General features: G+C 42.1%; 2 protein-coding genes across 5 annotated transcripts in view; both read left to right on the forward strand.

Annotated features, from left to right (window-relative positions):
- The window catches only part of n4bp1 (nedd4 binding protein 1), a 15,701-nt gene extending 10,835 nt beyond the window's left edge, over positions 1 to 4,866 (forward strand). For all 3 annotated transcript variants that reach the window (XM_025056238.1, XM_025056236.1, XM_025056237.1), the window contains exons 9-13: positions 431 to 561; positions 698 to 794; positions 1,114 to 1,221; positions 1,818 to 1,919; positions 2,309 to 4,866. In XM_025056238.1, the coding sequence (XP_024912006.1) occupies positions 431 to 561; positions 698 to 794; positions 1,114 to 1,221; positions 1,818 to 1,919; positions 2,309 to 2,696 (826 nt within the window). In that variant the 3' untranslated portion in view covers positions 2,697 to 4,866. The remainder of the gene's footprint in view (positions 1 to 430; positions 562 to 697; positions 795 to 1,113; positions 1,222 to 1,817; positions 1,920 to 2,308) is intronic.
- A 3,717-nt stretch (positions 4,867 to 8,583) lies between these two features.
- siah1 (siah E3 ubiquitin protein ligase 1) lies at positions 8,584 to 26,237 on the forward strand. Of its 2 annotated transcripts, XM_008311263.3 has the most exons (5): positions 8,586 to 8,793; positions 19,706 to 19,762; positions 24,009 to 24,190; positions 24,410 to 24,706; positions 25,834 to 26,237. In XM_008311263.3, the coding sequence occupies exons 2-5, from the start codon at positions 19,753 to 19,755 to the stop codon at positions 26,203 to 26,205; spliced, it is 861 nt and encodes a 286-aa protein (XP_008309485.1). In that variant the 5' UTR covers positions 8,586 to 8,793; positions 19,706 to 19,752; the 3' UTR covers positions 26,206 to 26,237. The 2 variants fall into 2 exon arrangements, with proteins under 2 accessions (XP_024912176.1, XP_008309485.1); XM_025056408.1 differs by lacking the exon at positions 19,706 to 19,762 and having other exon boundaries at positions 8,584 to 8,793.
- Positions 26,238 to 26,243: the final 6 nt, after the last annotated feature.

Here is a 26,243-nt window from a genome sequence, read left to right on the forward strand (position 1 = left end):
TGTCTGGATTCAGTCTTTCGTACAGGGCCTGTTGGGGCGGCAGCAGCAGCAACAGTCACAGTCACAGTCACGTCTTCCTGCTTCTGAAGGTTGACAGATCTCACCTCTGTCACAGTTTGTTGTTTGTGTTGACTTGTGGTTTTCTGCCCTGGCGACGCTGCAGTCACAACAGCGGTGTGACGTTCAAATCTGGGTCAGACGAGGGTGTGACGTGTTTGTTTGTTTGTTTGGTGGAGTCTTCCACTCAGTCGCCGTCTTATCATGCTGTAATAAATAAATCAACTCTGTTTTATTGGCCAAAGTTGATACAAGATAAAAATCTACAATCTACAATTATAGATATAATATTTCACCTTCTCAGTCATAAAAACAAACTAAATGGTTTTTTATTATATTTACTGACATTATAATATCAACAATGTTTCTGCAGGCACGGCCATCATCGCGTCTTCTCCTGTCGAGGCATCGCGCTGGCGGTGGAGACGTTCTGGAGGCGGGGCCACAGGGAGATCACAGTCTTCGTCCCCCAGTGGCGTCAGAAGAGAGACAGACTCACCATAGGTACATACACGAGCAGCGTTGAAGTGATGCCTCCAGTTCAGCTTTCATGTTTTTTTTGTTTGTTTTTTTCCCCTTTAATTGTGGATAAAGACAAAATCTGAACATTATTTTTCTCTCCTGATTCTGGACTGTGCAGAACAACATTTTCTGAACCAGCTGGAGGATCTGCGGCTGCTCTCCTTCACTCCCTCCAGAGAAGTGTGTGGACAGAGAATCGCATCACACGACGACAGGTAAACATCCCATATATGTCACGTATAAAGGATACATGTATACATACTGTACATATATCCATATATGTTCATATATTTACATATAGCCATATATATGTACATATATTTACATATATTCATATATATTTACATATATACATATATGTATATATGTACATATATTTACATATATCCATATATATACATAATTTACAAATATCGTATATATGTGCATATATACACGTGTGTGTGTGTGTGTATATATATATATGTATATTATAGCTTACATATATAAAATACATATATACATGCATTGCAGTGTTTCTCTCTGTGTCGTCAGGTTTCTTCTTCACTTGGCTGAGAAGACGGACGGCATCATCGTCACCAACGACAACCTTAGGAACTTTGTCAACGACTCCAACACCTGGAGGAAGATCATCAAGGAGAGGTGACCGAACACACATTCAAACACAGCTTACACAACGTGAGGCGGAAAAGTCCACTGAGGTGGACTGACTGCCCTGATCTATGGTCAGGGATTTTATTACAACAACATTTGTCATTTTTGTCAGGACTTTTACAAAAAAAATAAAAGTAACAGCTAATACAAACAAAACGCTAATAAATGATGTGCAAACAAAATAAATAAAATAATAAATGATTGACTTTTTTAATAAAAAATTAAGTCAAACATGTCAACTTAACCAACTAAGAAAAAAAACCCAATTTGTTATTCAATACTGTGTCGCCCTCTACTGGCCAATGTTCAGCTCAACTCTATTAGATCAGCACCTATAACTGTGAGTAAACAGGAAGTCAGAGTCTGACAAACTGCTCTGATTCGGCCTGTGTTTTTCCAGTGACATATCTGTACGTTAGTTTGATTGGTTGGTTTCCCTCAGGTGACTGTTCTGTTTCTGAAGGAAAATCCACCAATCAGAAACCTCCTGCAGACGGAAGGTTTAAGACGTCGGCCTTCGATTGAAGTCTTTGCACGTTCATTGACTGTGATGTTAACAGACAATCCGACCCTGTGATTGACAGGTTGCTGCAGTTCACGTTTGTGGACGATCACTTCATGATCCCTGACGATCCTCTGGGGAGAAACGGACCACATCTGGACCACTTCCTCAGGAAACCAATCAGGTGTGTGTGTGTGTGTGTGTCACAAGTTAGATCAAAAGTAGCTAAAACTAGGTATGTACTAGGTACGACCCATATTAGCATAATTATGTCATATCTAGTAGAACCGTTATCCGTTATTCCTGTGATAATGAAAACCCGATAACGCAATGGTTGGGTTTCGCTAAATGAGTGCCTTTTTGGGAAAAACAGCTGTATATGAAAGTGAAAGCCACTAGATGGCAGAATTGTAGCTCATGTTATTAATCTATTTTAATTGCTAAAGATTAAGCAGATTGCTAAAGTTATACCTGAGCTAGCTACAACCTGTTTTTGGAAACAGCGTTCAGTGAAGTTAACGAACTTTATCATCGTTCCTAAAGTCACTGTCTCCGTGCGTCTCCTCCTCCCAGGAGACCTGCAGTGACGACTCCTCCTCCTCCTCCACTCAGACCTCCTGACTCTCGCCCCCTCCCACAGCAGCAGCAGCCCGTCTACGTCCAGGCTCTCCACTCGGCTCCTTGGACCCCCGCCTCCACTCCCAGGCCCCCTCCCTCCCTGGCACCCCACCCCGCTTCCACCCACTGGCCTCACTCCGGTCCTCCTGAGTGGCACCAGCCTCGCCGATCGCCCTCCCCGTCGCCCTCGACCCCGCCGCAGCGGTCGGCGGTGGAGACGTCGGAGCTCAAGAGGAAGCTGTACGACATTTTCCCAGACCAAAAGCAGCGGATCGACCGCATCCTCAGCGACAACCCGTACATGAGAGACCTCAATGCTCTGTCGGGGCTGTTGCTGGGTTAGAGGACTGACCCACACGTGGACACAGCATGAACCATGAGCTGTACATAAGAAAATGGTCACAGCCCGATTTGAATCTGTTTGAATCTCGCGGAGAAGTTTTTTTTGTTTTTTCGCCCGGACATCTTGAAACTTCTCAGTAAAAATCATCGTAACGCTTGTTCAACCCAGTTGAAATTCAAAGGCTGCAGCCATTTTTCTTATTAAGAGTCTATGGAGTTTACACAGCATAAATATATAATTTATTTTTGACATCTTTACCAGCCTGGAGGACATTGAAACTCGCTGCTATTGGCAATTTGTCTTTAAGTTCTGTTCACTTTTTTTTTTTTTTTTTTTTTACTGCTTTTCCATTTGATGCACAAGAACAACACTGGCTTCTCAGACGTTGGAGCAGGAAAAAAGTTGCAGGGAATCATTGTCAGGAAGGTCCTCAACAAAGGTCCTGAGGCCGGACAAATATAGACAAAGATCTGGGGAGAAAACCCCGCCTCCAGACTTTTGAACATTTTCACCAACTTGTTTTCTTTTCCTCCCATTATTACACTGGCCGCTTTATGCACGTTTTCACAGAGGAATCGTCTGGAGAAGAATTAGTTCAGATCACCTGAAGAAAACAGAGCTATTTGAGTTTAGTTTTGAAAGAAAAAATAATAATTTTGAAGTAAAACATCACATTTTTGATTTTTGTTTTTTAAGGTTCTGATCTGAATCAACCCGAGTTCTTGGTACTTTTATTAGCGAGCAGCTCTTTGGTCTTTGGCTTCTGGTCTCGTCCAGTTTTCTTTTCCTCTCGACTGTCGACGTCGACTGTTTCATGTTGGGTTCAAAGACTGTATTGAAGAAATGGAATCATCTCAGCTGGTCGTGGCTAGTAGGAGTTGACACAAGTGGGCAGCGTAGTGCAGGTGCAGGTGGAAGTTACTTTAAAATTAAGCTGCTAACTGCTTGATTTGTTACATCGTTATCTTGAAATAATTCGTTTTTTGTCAGCAAGTTATTTAAACGTGAGCAAGTTTGACAAATTTAGTCTTCTGTGAAGAAGTTCAGTTCATTGAAGAAGAAGAAGAAGAAGAAGAAGAAGAAGGGAGTTGAATAATTGAAATAAAAACATTTTTTCTAATAATTGACCATCACAGCAGTTATTAGTTGTGGAGGAAAACGAGACATTCAAGTGAAGTGTTAAACACAGGTGTTCAAAAGTCCTGAATCTGAACGCATTGTGAAATTCCATAGGTAAAAAAGTTTTTTGTAACTCCACCAGGGGGCTACGGCCTTTATTTTTCTATACTGTCTGTGGTTCACTTCTAAAACCGTTCTCCTTCATTTTGGCTCCATTTGTCTTATATTCGTTAAAAAAACTCCCACCCCCAAAGCCTGCCTCCACTGGCCAATATTGGCAGTACGCCTTAAGTCTTGACTTTACAAAAATGTTAGCGTCCCTTTGACATAGTTGCACTGTTGAGTTCAAAGACAAAGAGTGAAAGAGTTGAAGTTTCGGTTTTTCCAGGAGGACTTTTGGAGTTTGTTCGAGATTCCTTCGCATTGTTGTCGTCGTCTGTTCGGGCGATAACGTGTTTCCACAGAGACCCAACACTAAAGGAGCTGCTTTCAAATCTTTGCTAATCCCACGTGCTTATGTTTGGTTGCCAACAGGAAAACGTTACTTTATTTTACTGGGGTGACATTTGTAATTAGTGTTAAATAGCTGAGTTTATCGCACTGAAGTCGAGTGAAACGAGGTCTCACTGATGATCCTTCGTCAATGCTCGGAGTATTTGTTTTAACCCCTCCCTCCCCTCTCTGCCTCACCCCTGCAGCCCCTCATATTTACCGTCTCTCTCTGCCAGTTTCTGTAAATATTCACTTTACACTTTATCTCCTCGTGGATGGAAAGAATCTGCACAAAAATCTTTACAGGGAGTAAATAAGGAGAGAAGTTGGTTTCCCACCAGCAGCCGTGGTCTTTGTGAGGAAACCCCCCCCCCCGAAGGACTTTGATTTATTATTTAGTTTGTTTGTTTTTTTCTGTTGTATTATATTTCTCCTGGTGTATATCGGTTCTTCTGTTTTGTAAATGCTAGCATCTTTTTGGCTACAGTTCACAAATGTTTTCATGTCCGTGGGAAAAGATCAGTGAAATAAAACACAGCAGTCCCCGTTCAAACTCCTCGGTGGTTGTCATCAGTTACACAGAGGGCGCTGTTGTTCCTCTTTTTTGCTTCTCTACATTTATTTGGTTATAAAAATGTGTTTTTTTGTTGTTTTTTTTTTTTTTGAGCTGCTTCTTTAATTCCTTTTGCTACTCCTTTGCCTTCATCATCTTCTCCCCCATCTTCTTCCTCCTCTTTCTCCACGTCCCTAAAATCGTCTCTTTTTTCCCATTGTTTTTGCTTGTACCTCCATCTTGATGTCAATCATCTCACTACAGTGGTAAGTTCTGGGAACTTCAGGTCCTTTCAGCATCTGGTTGTTGTAGTCACTGGTCGTTATGGTTACCAAGAGAGATCTCTTCATGGTTTATAGTCACACTAACTCCAGCTGCAGACGTCTGTCTCCTCTGCTCTGTTTTCCAGCTCCTCTTGATCCTCCTGGTTTCCCCAGAGACTCCCTGAAGTGAGAGGTTTTTCCTGGACTCTCCAGGAAAGACCGGGTCAAGTTGGTGGACCCAGAGAAGACTATGGGATTTAAGGTGACCATCCTGACGTCAGTTCAGGTGGTTTGGATTAAAAGGTGGTTTTGGGGGGAAGATCATTTGATGGCTTTCTACTTTGAAACCTCTGTGTTTTAAAGCTGTGTTTCCATTCCATTATTTTATTTATTATTATTTACTTTATTAAACTCCAGTAAACATTTTTTAAGACTGATCATGACAAAGTTACTGTACAGTATTTTTATTATTTTATAAAGGTTATGGGGAGACGCACTCACTGTGCAGCAAAGGTGATTTTTACCTATATTAACCTATAATGATGTACCACCAGGGGTCAGTATAACATCTACAACTGGGATTTTTCGTTGAAATCATCACTTACAGTAGAGTCTGCTGACGTTACATCGGTTGACAGATGAACTACTCCGTGAAGTACTCCTGGTTCTGGTTCTGGTTCTGGTAACGACACGAAGCCAGAATTGAGCATTAAAATAATAGAAGAATAAAACAAAAAAAATTCTGCTTCATCTGATGTGAACAATCTGGGAACAGTTTTTTTTTTTATTATTCCACTATTTCAAACCTCAGGGGTTAAAGGTCCTGGTCCTTGTCCCTGGCCCTGGACCTTTACCAGGACCAGGACCAAGACTCGGAACAGCTGAGTGTGCTCATAGTGAAAGTGGATTTCTTTTTTCTTTTCTAAAAGCTCACCCCTTTTAGGAAGTTTTGCTTATATGCAAACCTGAACATGATCCCAGCGGTATGTGAGGAAATGTAAATTCTTCAGCCTGAATAATTTCCTGGAATTTCCTGGAAACACGGAGAATCCACAGACTTTTGTCTTTGGCTGTGGATTTAAGTCCAGATGTGGTCAGAAAGGAAATACATCCTGTTGCTTCTGTCAGTTTGAGCTTCATACTTTCTGCCTACTCTGTGTTACAGCTGTCTGGTTACTGTGGTGCAGTCATTAAAGGGACAGTTCAGGGTTTATTTTTGTTTTTGTTTTGCTTTTTTTTAGAGTGGAAAAAGTCAATATTTACTTTGAAAACACTAAAAACAGTAACAATAATTGTTACCTTCTTTTTTTTTTTTTTTTGGAAATCTACAAATTCCTTTACAGAAAATATAGATTTTTACCTTCAACCTGACATGCTGTAGAACCTGTTGGTCTTATTTGGCAGGTTTTGGAAAGTAAGTTAATCACCTTAATCTCCAAGATGTTTGAGGTTTAAACTGGATTAGATTTGACAATTCTGTAATTGACTTTACTGATCATTTCTCTCTCTCTCTCTGTTCCACAGGTCCCCCATGTTTTTCTGATCATCCACGTCTCAGACTGGTTCCTGGGCCCAGCTCTGACGCTGTGTCAGAACCTTGATTCCACAGTGTTGATATTAGGTAGGAGAACCTTACATAAGTCTTTACATAGCAAACTTTTCTCTCACAAAATGCAAATGGATGAGCTTCAGGCACCGAGAGTCTCGTCAACACTGACTCTGTCGGTGTGTGTGTGTGTGTGTATCCATGTGGTTGAAAGTGCTCATGGGAATCATTTGCATCTCTGCCACTATTAAAAAATAGAGAGAGAAATAGCCAGAAAATAATTCCCAGCAGGCCGTGCGACATATCCACCGATACCAATATAGGCCTGATAATATTTATTTATTTGTTTATCTGTACAAACCACTGTATGAGTTGCTGGCACCAGCATTCTGATTATTAAAATAGATTAATAAAATGAGCTGCAATACTGCCATCTAGTGGCTTTCACTTTCATATACAGCCGTTTTTCCCCAGAACTGTTGGTTCACAACCTGTTGCAGACACAGAGTCTCAACTGGAAACCAGTCGTCAGTGGTCGTCTGTGATGAACCCACGGAGGAGGAGGAGGAGCTACAAATACACACAGATTTTTATCTTTTCTACTTCCCTCTGTCCCTCATTCCATCACCGCCTGTTTCCCCTCGTATACTTCCTTACCTCCCCCATCCTCTCAGTCTCCTTCCTTCTGGAATTCTCCATTCTGTACTACATCTAGGAAGGTTGAATTCCTACAGCATACCAGCAGAGCTTAACATTCCCACACTTCCTCCCCCATCAGCTCCCTCACCCACGTCGGAGCCCGTACTCCTGCTCTGTCTGTAGTCTAATTCCCAACCCTGCGCCAGTCTGAGGGAACGACTGAAATTCATCTGCAGCAACGGCGCGTTCCGTGTTGAGTGATGAGAATATTGATGCTCTTTGTATTGACACTCTGCCAGGATCACTGACTGTGAAAGAACCGCCGACTGACGGATGTCAGTCAGCTCCGCTGCTGCGGACGGACGCACGCCGTGTGTGATCCCGTCACGATACTCAAAATAAAGACCTGCTGAGTTCATTGGTGCAACGTAAGGTCCATCCCATCCCCTGGAGCACATCTGTCAAACACAAGGCCCGGGGGCCAAATTTGGCCCGCCAAGTGATTTTGTATGGCCCACAGAACAAAGTCAGTAAGTCTGTTTCTTCTTTGATTATTGTAGTCTGAGTCTTGTTCACCTTTACAATACATTTACATAACCAATCCCCTCCTCTAATCCCAGCCCGTGACCCCACTCCTCCACCGGCCATCTCCTCTTTGCTCCTGCAATCTGTCTCCCTTCTCACTTGTATCAAGGGTGGGGGAGGAGAGGGATGGAGTCACTTATGTCCAGATTACTACACATCCCCTTAATCTTAATCTTAATCTCACCAAAGGACTATATCCTGTGTGGTATCATGAATCACTTGACCCTGTTGTGAACTGATTGATAGTTGTTCTATATTTATGTCTTCATGTGGGTTTTTTTTTTTATATAGGATATGTTTATCAAATATTTTTATATCAGGTATAAATTTGTCCCATAAATCTAAACATAGGGTCCAGAAATAGCTGGCATTGTGAGCAATATTATTTAAAAGTTAAAAAAAAAAAAAACATAACAATGTTAGGACAAATTTACCTTGAATAGATAATTATTATTAAGCCTAATGTAAAGATTAGTTAAAAGAAAATAATAAATGTAACTTTTTTTTAACCCGGCCACCGAGAATTGAGTGATAATGACTAAGTAATGTATTATTATAACACATTTATAATAATAATAATTATTATTATTATTATTGTTATTATTATTATTATTATTATTATTATTATTATTATTATTATTATTATCATCAGTGCAGACTGTGCCGGGTTTGCGCGTTCCCGACATAAACTTCAACAACTGTGCGCGCTCCTGAACGGCTGCTACTTAACGCCTGGCGTCTGCTCCGAGCTCCAGGAACAGCCGAGCAGCACCAATGTGTAAGAGTCAGTCTGGCGAATGAAAGACGGATTTAAAGACGGATATCTCCCCCCGCAGGTCCCGTCTGACGCCGCACATTCGCTTGTTCAGCAGCAGCGTACGGAAGGCTGATTTGTCCGAGGTGAGAGACTGTTCCGTTATCGAGTCTAGAAGCGAATTTTAAGTGCTGTATGTGAGTATTGGTTGGGGTGTGTGTGTGTGGGTATGGGTTCGGGGAGAAAACAACAGCTCCGCTGTAGCAGCAGACGTTAGCTTCCTCCGTTATCATGTTAGCTGCTAATGCTGCTAACGTTAGCATTTTTTGCCTGTGAAAACGGAAGGGAATGCTGCGTTGTTGTTTGTTTATGATTGTGACGTTTATACTTGCATACCGCTGACGCTTCAGTGTGAACGTCACGCAGGGTTTTGTTCAACAATGTGTGTGTTTAAACGTTAAAAGTCGTTGCCATGTTCGCACTAGCTTGCTAAGCTAACTAGCGCTACCGCTACGGTAGCCCTGCTTTACGGCAGAAATGAGGCCTCGTACGTCTGGAACAGTTGTTGTCTGGCTCGCTTTGCCAGACTGGGCCGTTTGTTGCCCCGAAAGCAGGTTTGTTAAGGTGAAGAGGGGCATACAGCGGCGTTTGTTTCGTGCTACAGCCGTACTGACATAACCTGATTTGGTGACAGTGGCTGTGGAGGAAGTGATGACTTAATGTTTACTCAGAGAAAAGCCTCCGTGGCTGCTGCTGCTTCTGCTGCTGTAAGAGAAACCACTCACTGTGACTGTGTCTGTTTGACCTGCGTCCAGGAGGAGGACGAGTGAATGTCAGCACTGGCATATTGTTATTGCTCACATGGTCTGTATTTGTTATGTTTCCAATCACTGTAACGCTGGAGTCTTTTTAAGTTACATTGAACAAGGACACCTGTTTGCTGTATTGCGCTATAAGAAAGTGAACGATGATGACATCACGACTCGACCTTTAAGACAAAGTTCACTCGGTCAAAGCAGGGGAACTAAAAAAGCAAAAGCCCATTCGGTTGTTGTCCACACTTTTGTTCAGTAGTTGAAGCCTGTGTGCAGCATGTGGACAGAAACATCAGTCACCCTCAGGGAATCCCCAAGAAAAAAACAAAACAAAGGTTTTCATCATTGGAAAAAAAATAGTAGTTTATTCAAAAACCTGCACTTTCTTATTGCATAAGTTTTAAAATTAACATGATCTAGATTTACATGATAACTGTTGTTTTTGTTAGGGTTTTTTGATGACCACAAAGTCATTATTTATACATTAAGGACTTCATGTCTGTGCTGTCTGAACCTGAGCACCCGACAAGAATTTGGACGTTAATTTCAGTTGACCACACATTAAGAGTAATTACACGTAGTACTTGTAGAAGTATAACTGTGGTGCTGCTTAGACTGTATGCTAAAGCAATACATTGTTGTGACAAGCAACTCTGGTCGGAAATAGTCATTGCTTTTTGTAGTATCTATTCTATTTAAGGAAAAATCTGTATTAGTTAACCTGTCAAGCTAATGTAAAATGTCATAAAAATTTTTTTTTTTGGTAGTATTATTACTACTATTTGATTTAAAAAAACTTTTTATAGTATCTGTTTTATTTAGGTAAGATATGTACCTGTCAAGCTAATATATAATGTCATAAAAACTATTGTTATTATTACTATTTGACTATTACTATCTATCATTAGACTGTTTATGATGTTAGGCATGATCTTAGCATCGGTTGAGCAACAGTAGAAGTTAGACTTCTAGAAGAACATGTGCAAACAAGCAAACGTTAGCTTAACTGCAAGAATAAAAATATATATCATCAGCTGTTCCAAAGATGCAGAGGTGTGAGTAGAAAAGTGTGGGATCTTCCTGCGTTGTAATGGCAACCACCCTGGAGATGATTATCGCTTTGTTACAGTAATTACTCTAATTGTGTAATTTTGCCACACTGGAGCTGCAGTCAAGACAACTCAGGATCCAGGCATCAGGCTGTCGGTGCCAAGTACAAGATGTGGTTGAGGGAATAAATCAAGGAAACGTCTGGTCTCTAGACCACAGTCGAATTTTTTACCTGAGGCTCGATTACAAAATCACGCAGGATCTTTCTTTTCTTTTTCTTTTCAATGCCCTGCACACCTGTACGTGTATCATCCATTGTTGCCGGTAGTTTCTCATTGCCTCCAGTTTACCGTGACTTGGAATCTAACCAGCATCCCTCGTTTAGGCCACAGGGCAGAGACATGTCAGGTCAGTGCGCCTGCACACACACACACACACACACACACACACACACACACACACACCCTGCTGCTTTTCTAACTGAGGCAGTTGCAGCAGAGTGAACCTGGAAAGTGTTCTTAGTTTCTCGTGTCCAGATTTGTACAGCGTTTGTTGTCCTGCGAGGAAACTGTGGCGTTGAACTGGCGTTGAACTGTGGGTTTCAGAGCGACTTAGTGGCATTGGTTAATGCAGCCACAGAGATGGTTTTTTTATATGTGGATAGATGTTGACAGATGATGGGGATTTGTGTCAGTGATAGGAAACACTTATCCTCATGAAATCCTATTACTCAGTTGTATGTCATACATTTATGAGGAATTCCGTACAGCAGCGGTCCCTGACCCTTTTTTTTTTTTTTTTTTCCCAAGGAGTGGGGGGCCGATATCAGCCGTTACTGCGGACCGGTAATACATCGTTGAAGGATCATTACATTTTCAAGATAAAAACCTCTTTCAGACCTTCTTGTTAGTATCAGAGTCTGAATGACCGATAAAATCTCTTTCAGACTTTCTTCTGTTAGTATCAGAGTCTGAATGACCTTTGACCTGTTGTTTTGAAACATTGACAGATATTCTTTGAATGAAAACAGTAAAGGGATATGACTGGATTATTCTAGAATGAAATAAATTAGTAAAACTGAAGTACATTTTTCTTTTCCCCACTGTGTCCCACTGCAGCCCTGTACCAAATGACCTACGGACCTGCACTGGTCCCCGCACCGGGGGTTCGTGACCCCTGCTCTACAGAATGATTAATAGTGTTGTATCAATATTTGTCTTTCTATTATTTTACTTATTATGTTGGTTTATGTTGTTTTCAGTGATAGTAAAAGTAACTGGAAATTACAGGCCCATCTTTTTTTTTCTTTTTTAGTCACTGTGCAGGTAAAATAAGAAAATTTGATTCTGTTCACTGCTCCAAGTGTTGAATTATTTACATTTATGCGTTTAGCTGAGGCTTTTATCTGAGGTGACTTACATAAGGAGAATTAAGTACATGGTTCCACTGGGACTTGAACCCAGGACCTTCTGTGTGTAAGGCAGCCATAGGACCACCATTGTACATCAGTCCACATTTATGCCGTTCTTTGGTTTGACTCATAATTCCTAGTTTTCCTGTAACACATAATACAGCCTGTTTGCCAACGTTGCCCTTGATACACTGTATATACCTATATTGCATTCATTGGCTTTAAATGTTAACAATTTTTGTATAGATGACACTTTTTTTTCGTACACCTGGTAGGGTGCAATGAAACTTTTTTTTCGTACACCTGGTAGGGTGAGTGGCACAAAGAATGATGTTCAGCGTGTGCAGGCATAGAGGCATTATCAGACACCAAGCATCAAACAACTTATAGTTTTGTATATTTTTGTTTCAGTTAAAGTCCAGAAGGTGGAAAAGGGAATTTTTCAGATGCTTCAGTTTTGTTTTTCTGTATGGCAAAATATTTTTTGCCTGTTTCTTATGTACTGTAATGACGTGTTTCATTTTGTGTTTTTTTTTTTTTGTGTGTGTTGTTGCCTCATAATACCCTTCGGTGCAGTCTCTGCGGGAATATGGCTCTCCGATTGTGCTTGTTACTAATTAATGTCGAGTCATTGTACCTGCAGTATCAGTAAAGATGACACACATCATCTGTTACAAGTTGCCTTTGTCCAGTATTTATTATTATTATTTTAGAAATATCTCCTGTTTTAACCCAAACGTCAGGTTTACTCCTCCCACCCTGTAGTTTAGTGTAACGTTGTACTTCTGAGCCGACTGTCTTCTCCTGTGGCTCAGCTGTTGTCACCCGATGACCTGTGTTACCTGTGCACGCGTAGTGTCACATGGTCTCACACACACTGTACCCGTTTTATGTAACATTTCCTGACTGTGTACTGTTTTTTTTTTTTTACAGCAACAAGTGCTTTCGTTCAAGGGTGTATTTACTTAAAGTAACTCCTTCATTTGATTACATTAAAAAGTCTGTTTCATAATCAAGCAGAAATAAATATCAACTACCCAGGAGGCGGGGCAGTTAGACTGAACCCGTTACCTCTGTCTCAGTAAAGATTGAGGTCTGAGTTCAGCGTTATTTAAACTAAAACATAGGTAAAGAAGCATGATGCTAGTCATGATTTTATAGTTTTTATTTCTCACAAATCAAGAAAACATACCAGATTTTTTTTTTTTCTCTATGACTAACCCTCGTACTCGGGATGTGATACCAGGTCGACATAACCGTATCTTTGGTTACAGCACCGTCCAGTACAGAGAGCTCGCTTCTCTTTTGCACGATCAACAGCTGTTCTGACTGTGTGTGTGTGTGTGTGTGTACCTGTATGCATCTCAGTACATGTGTGTGTTTGTGTTTGTGTGTGTGTGTGAGAGAAAGAGAGACTCATTGGCCTGTAACCAGTGAGGTAATTCTAGATCTCCTACTGGTGCCAAAGGGAGTCCCTGTCTGTGGTGTCACTGTCTTTGTGCATGTTCATGAGATACAACGTTGTGTGTGTGTGTGTGTGTGCGTCTGTGTATTTTTTTTTTTCCCTTCCCCTTTTCTGTGATATCACGACTCTTTGTGGCTTCACCATGGTAACAAGCAGGTCGGCTGCACTGTTGTTGTTTTTTTTTCTTTTCCCCCTGTTATGGAAAAGAGGTGGCTGCCAAAGTGAACGATGTTATAACGTGACCACAGAAGGAAATGTTTCTTAATGTGTTGCTTTCTTCTAAGTACGAGTCCTAAAGAGGTTGCTACGGTTACATACTTAGTTGTTGGAAGTCCAAAAAATTGGGAAATACAAAATCAGGCTGTTTTTGTGACTCGTAGAATGTTCTAACTTAGCCATTTGGCTTTTATTTGGTCGGAGCAAGAGGACCATTTTTATACCCCCCCGCCCCCAACCCCATAATAAGTAAACAAGTCTTTGTCAGATTAGTAAACATACAAGGATCGGGATTTTTAACAGTCTGAAAGTATCCAGGTATTTCTGTAATGGGTTGTAGTTAGGGATCTCCGATATGAACTTTTTTGCGGATTTCCCGATATTGTATAAACACTTTTTTACTGATTCCACACAAGAAACTGTAGCGGCTGAGAATTTCACTTCCATACCTGCTGATAAGTACAAACCGAACCATGAATGAGTGTCAGTGATATATATACACCATGTTGGGGTGGTGAGCAATATTGAGTTTTTCAACCTCTTTGCCAGTACATGCTTTTTTGTATTTCAGATCGATTTTTCAACCCCTCTAGTCTTGCTGTCTCTCACTCACTAATACCACTCCATGTCTTCTTAGGTCTTTTTTTTTTAAGATGTAAATAATTTGCTAATCTCTTCCCCTTGTCTATTGCCTTTTGTTAAACCCCTGGCCGCCGGTGATTAACTGTTTGGATCTTTGGACATGAACTGCTGCCCGCTCCAGATGGCTCATTGTTGTATCTGCTGCCCTGCCCCTGTAATAGCACACTTTAGGCATTGATTAGTGTCACTACTAGTGCTGTTTTATAGCTCTGTTTGTGTGTGTGTTGTGTGGAGTTTTTTTTTTTTTTTGGGAGGTAGTGGGGGGGGACCCCATTACAGTCATATTGTCTTGGCGACAATGTGAACAGATGCAGTGTAACGCTGAGAGTGAAGAGAACACAGCGGCGCTCCTCCTGTCCTTTGTTCCAGCTGAGTGAGTCCAAGTGTGCCGTCACAGTGGTAGTCTAACCCCTGCCACAAATATAATCCAGGAATCGGATTGCTTGAGGGGAGGAAAAAAAAAGAAAAAAGAAAAACAAGACAGCAGCGCAGATGTGATTTCCCCATCTTTTGTACTACATGTCATATCTGCATGACATTATAATTAGTAGTTCCTGAACGCAGCTTGGCAGTTATGGATGAAGTCCACATGAGAAACCAGGGATGCGTGGTTTGGGTTTCAACATTTAACTGAAATAAACACGAGCTCTGGATGAGGGAGACAAAAAAAAAACAATGTTACGATATGAAATTCATGTTCAGTCAGAATTTGGATAAAATGTATTTTAGAAGTTAGCCATCGCAAAGATATCGCACTGGTGTTTGAAATTTCAAATACGTTTACGAGGATTAGGTTTTGGCCGAGACCTAAAGATCTTGACAACTTATGGTGAATTTGAAATCGATTTATTTGCTACATCGAAAATGTGTCCTTTTCTGCTTTGCATGACATGTCTGTAAAGCCTTAAGGTGCATTTGAATTTATAGAATAGAAAGTTCTTTACAAAGTATTGTGTATAAAGTCTGATCAAACAAATATCTCCTAATTTCGTGTCCTCAAGTATTTGAGACTTTGAGTCAGTTTTTTTCTTTTTTCAGTTGTTTATCTACAAAATCCTTTTACAAATTAATTTTATTTCTTCTCTAACGATTCCAAATGTAGTTCCCTAATTTTAGACACTTGATGTTAATCATGTAACAGTACAGTGTGTTTTCTGTGCTGACAGTTTTTCTACAGTTAAATCATTTAAAAAAACCCTCAATGTATTGTTGCACCTTTAGGATTGCAATATATATATATCACGTTGTTGCCCCATATCGTGATGCGTATCGCCAGATTCTTACCAATAAACTCTTAATATGATACGTCAAGACTGGCTCCACGGTGGTTCATTGCAGTGTGTTCATGGATTTAGCCACTCATTCTGTATTTATAAAGCTGGACATGTCTCTTCTGCCCTGCCAACGGAGCACGAACACACTCTGGCTCTCTGCGTTATTTTGGTTTCACTGCTTTTCCTGGCTGACTCTTTTCTGTATGTTTGGTGACAGTGTGGCAGCGAAGGGTACGGTTGACAAGTGAACAGTTTAGGGCCACCTACACGATTGAGCTTGAAATGCCATTTAATTATTTAGTGTCTTAACGAAGCTGTTATACTGTTGGCTGTGAGGTGTAGGAATGTCGTACGTATGCATCGCAGCCTGACAAACGTCAGGAAAATGCATCAAGGAAAGGTATGGTGTCAACAAGGGCATCTGGTGGTACCGCCTGCAGCCAGACGGGGCTGAAATCTGAGACTCCCACAGCCACAGAGCCAGGCCGAGGGTGGGGGCTGTGAGCGAGGGAGAGAGCGGGAGAGAGAGGCTACCAATGGGGGGAAGGAAAAAAGGCAAAATGTGCACGAAAGGCATGTAAGGGAAATGTATACACATGGAAGTGACACGGGTCGGCATGTGTCGGGGTAAGAACATTTGTACGTTACGTAAGTTTTAGATGAGATTTTTTGTGAGATTTTTTTTTTTTTCCTCCTCCTCCGTAGGAGAAGAGTTTGCCTGTTTGGTTGAGCAGCTGCCAAGAGAGTCTGGGAGAGGAAGGGTGTGAATGAGCATGCTCTGTTCAGACTGACATTGGATGCCGGCTTAGCCTCTCTGTCCTAAACACACACACACACACACCCAGCAGCAATGACACCTCGCTCTTGAGGACAGAGGGAATATGGCTCAAGTAAAAACTGCACAGTTGAGAGAAGTTTTTTTTTTTCTTTTCCTGGTGGGGGGGGAGTGAAGTGAGAATTTGTCGGGGACTTTCCCTTCTTTTCCTGTCCCGTGAGCTGCAGCTTTCTTCTAAAAGGAAGCTGAGAGAGCAGGGCTTTGTCTGTTATTGAGTGAAGGAGTATTTTTCCTGCAATTGCAATTTTTGTCCGGCCACCTCGTGCTGTGGCGAAACGTTCCTTTCCTTTTTCTTCCTGCGATTTTTCTTTTCTTTTTTTAAACTTGGAGAAGGATATTTTTGTTGAAGGCCAAACCCAGAAACTCTTGACAATCTGGCAAAAAGGAAAAACAAATTTGGAACTTTGATGAAAATCTAAAGCGACCAAGAGTGAAACGTTTCCCTCACTTCCTAGTGGCTGGCAGCAGTCAGGGAGTGGCTAGTTGACCACACGCTGGCTGACTGCTTACGGACTAATGCAAGGCTTTCAGTGTAAGAGAAGGCAAATTAGTGACCTTTTCTGTTTCTTGGTGCTGCAACACCGTACCTAGCAACCCAGACCTGGTACTACTTCGACTGTGGATTGGAGGGTTCGACCGATGCCTGCGTTGCCCGCTTGTTCCTCTGACTTGACGTTGGGATTTGATATGGAGTGTTGTCTGGGAGTCCATCGATAAAGGCACACCACACACTCCTGTGTCTTTCTCTTGTTCAGTCCCCTTGCGGGCGTTTATTTTTGCAACTACCAAGCATCCGCCCAGGTCTGGACACAGAAGTCTTTCATTCCAGCTCGCCCTGGACCCTGGTGGTGGTACCCCTCCTAAAGGGGGGGCAGCGAGGGAGAAATATGATCCTCTTTTTTGTGGTGTGCTTAAGGCAGCGGCAGCAACAGTGTGTGGTTTCCATGGAAAAGGCTGGAGAAATATGGCACCGGGGGCCTGTGTGAATACTCTACCCCAAGTGAATTTGAAGCCAGCGATTGTAGCTCCACCCTGGAACTCGTTGTTTAGACTCTTCTCCTCCGTATCCAGGAGTGTGCACAGGATTAAAGGTGAAGCTGTAAAACAGATGATGCACATGTTGTACATTTGTACACGTTGTAAAAACTTTCCCAGCTTTTTTTTGTGTGTTTTTGTTTTTTGTGCATATCTGTGTCCAGCATCAGCTCAAGCTGTAAAGTGTCATAAATTCCTTTCTCGAGTTAAACTATGCTGCGGTGGCCAGAGGTTCGATTGTCGTTTCTACCGGGGGCTTGTTGAGCCGCCGATGCACGCGCTGTAGATTGTGACGGAATGTATGTGGAATAGTTGGTGTGGGCGAGTGCCAAAGACTCTCTAAGCTTGCTTTGTGAATTAGTCTGGCATTGTGTGCGGACATTGTAGAATGTGTGTCTGACTGAGAAAAGTGTGGGCTGTGAGTTGAGAACAAAGAAGGGCATGTTTGTTTTGAAGCACAACTTGTTTCCAGCCTCCCCCTCCAGTCATCACCTACATCTGTTTTTTTTTCCCCCTGTATTTATTTGTGATACAAATGCTGCTCAAGTTTGACTAGATTTAGAAAATTTAAAAATTTTAGCCAGTATGTCTCTTTGACTCAGCAGATGTTCTTGAGTGGCCAACCCTGCAGAAAAAAACAGCTGCAGTGATGGTGACGACATTGAAAAGCTAGGATTAGGCAAACTGCTGAATTAGGGGCTAATTATTGCTGCGGAAGGGCTAATGGATACTTCAACTGGATCGTCACCAATCTCCAAACTTCAGCAGCACCTGCTGACACTTTTGAAAACCTGGAGTCCAGTCTTGTTTTAGTTTTCAGAGCCAACGTTTAGCCCATCACTCTGGTAACGTTGTTCCTAAATTAATCCTTCTGTTTTGCAGATGGGCTGCTCACCAGTCCATTGTGGCCCAGGGCCTTAAATAATAGACCCTCCATTCTTCTTGGCAAGTTATCTTACATATGCATGTCTGTCAGCGGCTCGTATACACATGAAGATCAAACAGATTTTGAGAATTCCAAAATATCTTTTTATCTTTAACAACTCTGCTGGTACCGAATTATGTACTAGCGTTACTTTGTTCAGCAAAAAAAACCAAAAACAAAACATTATCAAAATCATCCTAAATCAGGGGTGCCCAAAAAGTAGTTTGTGATCTACCAGTAGATCACAAACTCCTAAATGTAATTTCATCCTTTTCTGGTCAAATTGAACGGTTGATCAAACTAGTTCATACTCAGTTTGCTTGAACCACCCGTCTGTGTTTCCTTCACTGCTCCATATTTACTTTCACACAATCCTTTATGTTACAAGACCGTCTCGCTCTCCTTTGTCATCTGTTGATTCAGTGATTGAACGCGTATCTTTATGTTTTGTCTGCGGCAAGTCGACACACGCCGCAGAATCACGCTGAAGACGATAATTGTTTTCTTTATCGTGAAATGCCTGCAGCATTTTTGGGTGATTGTGAGCCTTGTTTGTTTGAGAGTTAATGCTTTAAGGCAGCGGTCCCCAACTTTTTTTGTACCAAGGACCAGTCGGCCGGTATCAGCTGTTACTGTGGACCGGTAATATAATACCGTCGTTAAAAAAAGTAAAGGGATATGACTGGATTAATTTAGAATGAAGTAAATTAGTAAAACTGAAGTACATTTTTTTCACTATGTCCCTATGCGACCTGGTACCAAATGACCTACGGACCTGCACCAGTCCCTGGACCAGAGGTTGGGGACCCCAGGCGTCTGGGGATAAATATGAATGTTAAACTAAGTGAAGGGGCAGCATTAATGAAGGACATCTTTCAAATCTTGGTGTCTTTCAAGGTAGTGTTAAAAAGGTTGTACACCAAGCCTCTTGTTTTCACTGTAAATGACAAGGATGTTAAAAAAAGAAGACTCGAATTACAGTCAAAATATTATATATATATATTTTACGGTGACTGTGCCTCACATCACCGTAAAAGGTTTCACTGGGCCTAAGTACATTATCTACACTAGACATTTTGCTAATAAAGTTCTTCTTCCAGTTCCGGGGATGCTTTAACTCCTAGCACAGGGATGATGATAACAACGTTCACACAGACTGCACTTTGAATAATTGATCAGTTACGTGATTGAAACTGCTTGTGTTTGTGTTCAGATTTTCTGTTTGTGTTTGTGTGTGCTGCTGCTTTTTGGGAAAACGGTGTGGTAGAAGCAATCAGTTATTGTGAAAGTCCAAAGTGTGACCAAAAGTTATGTTTCCTGTCACTCTTCTCCTCAAACTCACCTGTTTTACCTTGTTTTTTTCCCCTTCTTTTTCTTCTCGTCTTTTCAGAGGTCCCCACATTTCAAGAGAAGACGAAAGCCTTACTTGAAAATCTTATGGACGAAGGTCAGTGTTTCATGTCGCCCGTGTTTACGTGTGTTCTCCTCTGAGTTTTTGACTGTTAGTCCCCAACAAACACCACGTTCTCTTTTGTACAAACACACACACAGACACAAAAAAAACAAACCGCACCCAAGTGTGTTTTTGTTTTCTAATGGCTTCTCTCTTTGACACTCTCAAACACTGAGAGATGTTTGCAGAGTCATTGTTTGCGTCTGCTCCTCTTTCAGCCATCATTCGCATTTTCCCAGCAACCGTCAAGCAGAAAAACACATGGCTTTGTCTTTTTTTTTTCTGACTGATTTATCTCTGTCTGTCCTCCGTCTTTGTCTATATTTTCCTCAAATTTTCTGTAGCGTTGTCACATTTTGCTAAGTTATCCCGCCCGAGCCCAGACATGTCAAAGATGCCTTTTCAATTTAACTGCAGTAAATGCAAAAAAAGAAGAAGAAGGTAATAATGTCATGAATTGAAGTCAGCTGATGCAGGGTTTAAATGTTGACTGAGAAACATAATAAGTGCACTTCCTTGTCCTGCCTGCAGTCCAGATTGGTCTTTTAATGAAAATATACGATTTAACAAGGACTGTTGGGAAGCTCAGGTCTTTAAAAGAGAAAATATATATTTAAAAAAAAAAAGTTTTTGTTCTTTCCTCTGATTATTAAAGATCACTCGCCACATTATTTTGTATTTGCTTTGAAGCCGCAAAACTCTTCATACAAAACGTTTTGTAATGAAAAATAGCGGTGACTTTATATTCAATGTTTGATTCATTGACTGTAGTGTTTTGTGTTACTTTTCCATTCTTAAAGCCGCCATGTTCCTCACACTGCTGTGCTGGAGAGTCAATGCTCCTCTATCTCCCACCTTTGGAATATGAACCCTTTATAGTGGAGTGGAAATTCTCCCAAAGGCTTAAGTAAAAAGTACCCTGGATTATCGGACCACCAGTCCAAATCAATTATTGCCCACAAAGGCAAGAAAAAAGGAAAACTTTGCTTCATTGTTGCCAGGACTGCCTTTGTTCTAAAAACCCCAGGATGTGTTGCGTTCCTTTAAATAGATGGTCTTCTCTTTAATGAGGTGCCAGCTGTCTGCAGTGTCCACTCTGGAAGAGGTAGAGGTAAATCCCAGCAGGTCCAGTGAACTCTACATTCAGGCCGTTTGAATGTCTGCTAACACCATAAGCAGCAACGTCTGCTTTTTTGTTCCTTGGTTCTTATGGCAGGGCTGAGATACTGAGCTTTGACCCCCATTACCCCCCCCTCCTCCCCCTAACCCGCAGAGACAACAACCCTTGCTGCCGACTAACAGTTGTAGCAGCTGATGCGCACATGATGATGTCATCCTGTGGTGAAGAAGAACGCTGCTTTGACTCCAGAGAGTTCTTCAACAACTGCTCTGACTTGAGTTCTCCGGTCGTTGATCACCGAGTCACTCAGCCAATCAGAGCTTCACCAAGACTGGTTCAAAATTAGTTTAGGTCTTTATTTTCTTACCGTACAGAAGAAATCATTTCTGCCGTTGTACCGAGTCAGTCCACGTCACGTCCTGGCGTCAGGGTGGAAGTGCACTGTTCTCTTTGAGCATATTCAATTCAATACATTAAATCTGCTCACTTAGCTGCAGTCGATATTCATTATTCTTGCTGCATGTGGACTTAGGGGCCCATTAGTCAGTTCTGCACATGATCAGCATCTCTAAAGCGGCAGCATTTTTGCAGAGTTCAGTAGGACACGACAGCCCTGCTCTGTTCTTATGACAGCAGGAAACAAGATAGTAGTTAGAAGTATGTCGAAGTAGGATAATGGTACAAATACATGTGTTTTAATATTTCAGATTATTCTTACATCTTCTTCAGACGGGTAGCATGCTGTTTGCTGGACATTTAGATGTTCATTCTAGCTTTACTGTACACTGGCCTCAGTTATAGCAGAATGTCCTGAGTTAATTTGGTCCCTCTGCTCTCGGTGCTGCTGATAGCATGCTAACCAGCTTAGAGGATCTATTAATAGCTGCTAAGGCAGTGTCTCCATCACAGCACATGTGTTTACAGTCAGACAGCCCTCCGCAGTTGGCAGGGTTGTGGACGTGTGCGGATTTGTGCCCAGACGGACCAGTTCTTTCTGTCGTCAACCCAACAGAAGCAGAAACAACAACCGAACACAAGCTTTGATTCGTGGAAGTAAAGCTTTAGAATTATTTCTGGAAAAAATACATGTAAAACTATTATAACTAGGGATGTCTGATATTTACTTTTTTGCCCATATTGTCCAAACACTTAATTTTCCGATTCTGACATCAGTCAATACCGATATATGCAGCCACTTGGGTTAAAGGCAGAGTTAATAGTTTTACTTTCACTTCAAATGTATTTTTAGATTACATCATCTGGGCGTAACCTAAGCATTGCGTTATCTGGTTTTTATTATCGGAGGAAAGACCAATAAGATTCTTACTGATACTACATAATTAAGCTAATACATCCCTAATTGTAACAAGTATGATACTGTGCAGATAATCCACAGCCTCATCCTTTAATTTTTCACAAAGACGAGTGTAGTTGCCATCTTTGAGTTCTTATCAAAAGGGATAAAAGCCAAAAAAAAAACAAAAACCCACTTTGCATTTATATGGATTTGTTTGATTTCTACAACCACGTTCGTGCTGCTTTTGTACATAAAGGAATAAAAGACCACTTTCATGTCCCCCGGTTCTCCGAGCATCGTGCTTTTATAAAAAAAAAACAAAAAAAACCCACATCTTTTAAACTGTGTAATTAGCTGGTAGCTTCGGCAGCACTCACCTTTGGTGGGTGTTAATTCCCCAGCTGCTGGATTGTCTGTTGACATATTGCCGCACTCTTTCATCATCACCTGATTCTTTCCTCACGTCTTCACCTCCCACACGTATTATCCTCTGCTCCGCCCACACCTTCTCTCCTCTCCTCTCCTGGTTCCTCCTCAGCTGCTTCCTTCTGTCCGCGTCTATAAAAAGGGGCGAAACAATGTCAGGTTTCAATGACGGTGCTGGTACAACGATACCATCATCTCCTAGAAAAACATCTGGTCTAGGAAGGATACATTTTTGAAAAACAGATATCTGTGTCTCTATCTCTTAGGTCGAACGTTGTCACCTGACTGGTACACACACACACACACACACTCCTTTAACACGGACATGTCCCCTCCTGTCCATCACTTTTACTGGCCGCCTCCTCAGCCTCTGCTGTCCTCTGCTCCACCGGCCAAACGTACTGTCTACAAACGCGTTACCAAGGCAACAAGCACTGCACCATAGGAAGCAGCTGCAGCTGCACATAAACACAAACACAGCACATCTGAGTTCAGTTTAAAGTCTTTTTTTTTTTCCAGAGAGATCAGTAAATCTCTGACTGTGACCAGGGCAGTAACAGATGTAGTACATGTTAAGAAATACTGCAGTCCGTTCTCCCTTTTTATTCCGAGGAGAGTTTCTGCCTCCCTTCTGTTGCTGCCGGTGTGTAAACACCGTAAGTCATGTTGAAAGAGTTCAGACTAATTCCAAATGTTTGCAATTACCATTACTGCCAAATACAGCCGTGGGATTGTTCCCAAACACAGACATTCCACAGCCCGCAGTAGTGGCACCCGGCAGGAGTGCGTTCCGACGGGTATTTTATCCAGTTTGAAACAAGTGGGTTAAATAGATGTGGTGTAAAAGTGTTGAACCCTCCGATGGATTTTACATTTATTACTCACATTAGAGCTGTTGTCCAGGGCTACGTCGGTCGGTGTCGAGGTTTTATGTTGCCGTTACGCTACAATACGTACGGACCTTCAGTGTAAATGACCATTAACAGCCCCATTAAGAATGAATGGGGAAAACACACGGTTTGTATTGACGGCAGTGGCTGAAGCCTGACAGTCAGTCAGCTGGAAGAGTTTGATTAAATCTGCTCACACAGAGAAACAAGAATTCCAAAAATGCAGGAAGATTAAGTCACGTAGGTCATCGAGCGACAAATCTCCTATTGGACAATCCAGCTGTGACTCATCATCCTAGAGCTCTGTTCAGATCTGATGTTTCCTGTAATTTGATTGGCTGACGTCTGTACTATACCACAGTTTCATTGGCTGTCATTTTACAGGCGTAAACAAAGCAAAGAAGTTATAATAACGTTTCTGCTAGATTTTTATTTTTGTGTGTGAAAACTTCTCTCTCCCCTCCTAATATCTCTCTCTCTCTCTCTCTCCACTTTTCTTTAAATCAGAAATGAGTCGCCAGACTGCCACCGCCCTGCCCACAGGAACCTCCAAGTGCCCCCCTTCCCAGCGTGTGCCCACCCTTTCAGGCACCACAGCCTCCAACAGTGACCTAGCCAGTCTGTTTGAGTGCCCCGTCTGCTTCGACTATGTTCTGCCCCCTATCCTGCAGTGCCAGTCCGGACATTTGGTAGGTGCAACCTTCCGTCTTTCACACACGTCTGACACCAACTGAAAATGTCTGTAAACACACATGTCTGACACCAACTGAAAATGTCTGTAACTTTTTTTTTTTTCCATTATTTAACGCTATCAAATTAATTGCGTGATGTCACTGCCTTTTACATTTGGTGCGAAGGAGCCATAAGTGGCAAAGACGTATTCTTATCTGAATCTCTTCTAATTTCAGGTATGCTCCAACTGTCGACCGAAACTCACCTGCTGCCCCACCTGCCGAGGGCCCCTGGGCTCCATCAGGAACCTGGCCATGGAGAAGGTAGCCAACTCAGTCCTCTTCCCCTGCAAATACGCCTCGTCGGGCTGCGAAATCACTCTGCCTCACACCGAGAAGACGGAGCACGAAGAGCTGTGCGAGTTCCGGCCGTACTCCTGCCCCTGTCCCGGCGCCTCCTGCAAGTGGCAGGGCTCGCTGGACGCCGTCATGCCTCACCTGATGCACCAGCACAAGTCCATCACCACGCTGCAGGTTTGACTCCGAACAAGGCTGAATTAACAACCTTTCAAATAGGCAGGAAAAAAAGAAAAAGTTATAATTAGGTACGTCTGATGTTGACTTATCACGATATGCCGATATTGTCCAAACACTTAATTTTTTGGACCGTCTCTGGGCGTCGTCTGTGAGAACAAGTCAGCTGTATATGCACTTTTTTCTTTCTTTTTTTTAGCCAAATCTGTTTTTCACCCCAGTAGAAGATTTTCTTTTTTTTTTTGTTGAAGTTTTCTAGACTTGAGGTCGATGCCCTGCTGGGCCCCCATCAGACTGGACATGTTTTGGCTCTCTGCCTGTGACGTGTCATCACTTAGTTCCCACGCAGCTCAAGTCTTCAGCAATTTGTTTCTCCTGCGGCACAGACGTGAACTCGAGCGTCCGTTAGCTGCTGGGAGCCGTCACGTGACGTTTGTGTCAACGGTGAAACTGCGAAGTTAAAAGGGAGGTGGAGGAATCAGAGCGGGCTGAGTAAGATCATTCTGTTCTCCGAGGAGTCGTGCGAATATGGAAGACTGGTGTCAGAAAATGTAGTTGAACATTGTCATATTTTAACACTAATATTTAAAGTAATTCATTTTTTTAAATGTTAAATTAAGTGTGGATATATATATTTATATATATGTGTATATATGTATGTATATATATGTATGTATATATATGTATGTATATATATGTATGTATATATATGTATGTATATATGTGTATATACGATATGTGTATATATATATATACATATGTCTATATATGTATGTATGTGCGTATGATTATATTAGGGATAAATCAATACATTTTTAACAGATTTTTATCATGCAGTTTTTTTTATATTCATTAGTATTTTTATAGTTTGTAGCTCATTTGCTCACATACACACCCACGTGGGGGGGGTTTGTCTTTATTTGGAGTATCATGAAAATCACACTATTATTGAAGTTTTGTTTTATGGTTTATGAGACCTTGAATTTTGGAGAAGGTGCTTGAAAATGCTGTTGAAGCAGCAGGAACAGTATCTCAGTCAGATACATTTGTCTGGTATCAAGGTTTCTACCGTCAGACCCTGGTGCTAACGTCCGTCTGTCCGTCCCCTCTGTCTCTCCTCTGTCCAGGGCGAGGACATCGTGTTCCTGGCCACGGACATCAACCTCCCCGGCGCGGTGGACTGGGTGATGATGCAGTCCTGTTTCGGCTTCCATTTCATGCTGGTGCTGGAGAAGCAGGAGAAGTACGACGGCCACCAGCAGTTCTTCGCCATCGTGCAGCTCATCGGCACTCGCAAGCAGGCCGAGAACTTTGCCTACAGGCTAGAGCTCAACGGTCACCGGCGTCGCCTGACCTGGGAGGCCACGCCCCGCTCTATCCACGAGGGCATCGCCACGGCCATTATGAACAGCGACTGCCTGGTCTTTGACACGTCCATCGCCCAGCTGTTCGCCGAGAACGGCAACCTGGGCATCAACGTGACCATCTCCATGTGCTAAAGAGCAGACAGTGGAACAGTTGACAGTGTGCGTGGGTC

Source organism: Cynoglossus semilaevis, chromosome 6 (assembly GCF_000523025.1).
Source record: "Cynoglossus semilaevis isolate Cse_v1.0 chromosome 6, Cse_v1.0, whole genome shotgun sequence".
Lineage (NCBI taxonomy): Eukaryota > Metazoa > Chordata > Actinopteri > Pleuronectiformes > Cynoglossidae > Cynoglossus > Cynoglossus semilaevis.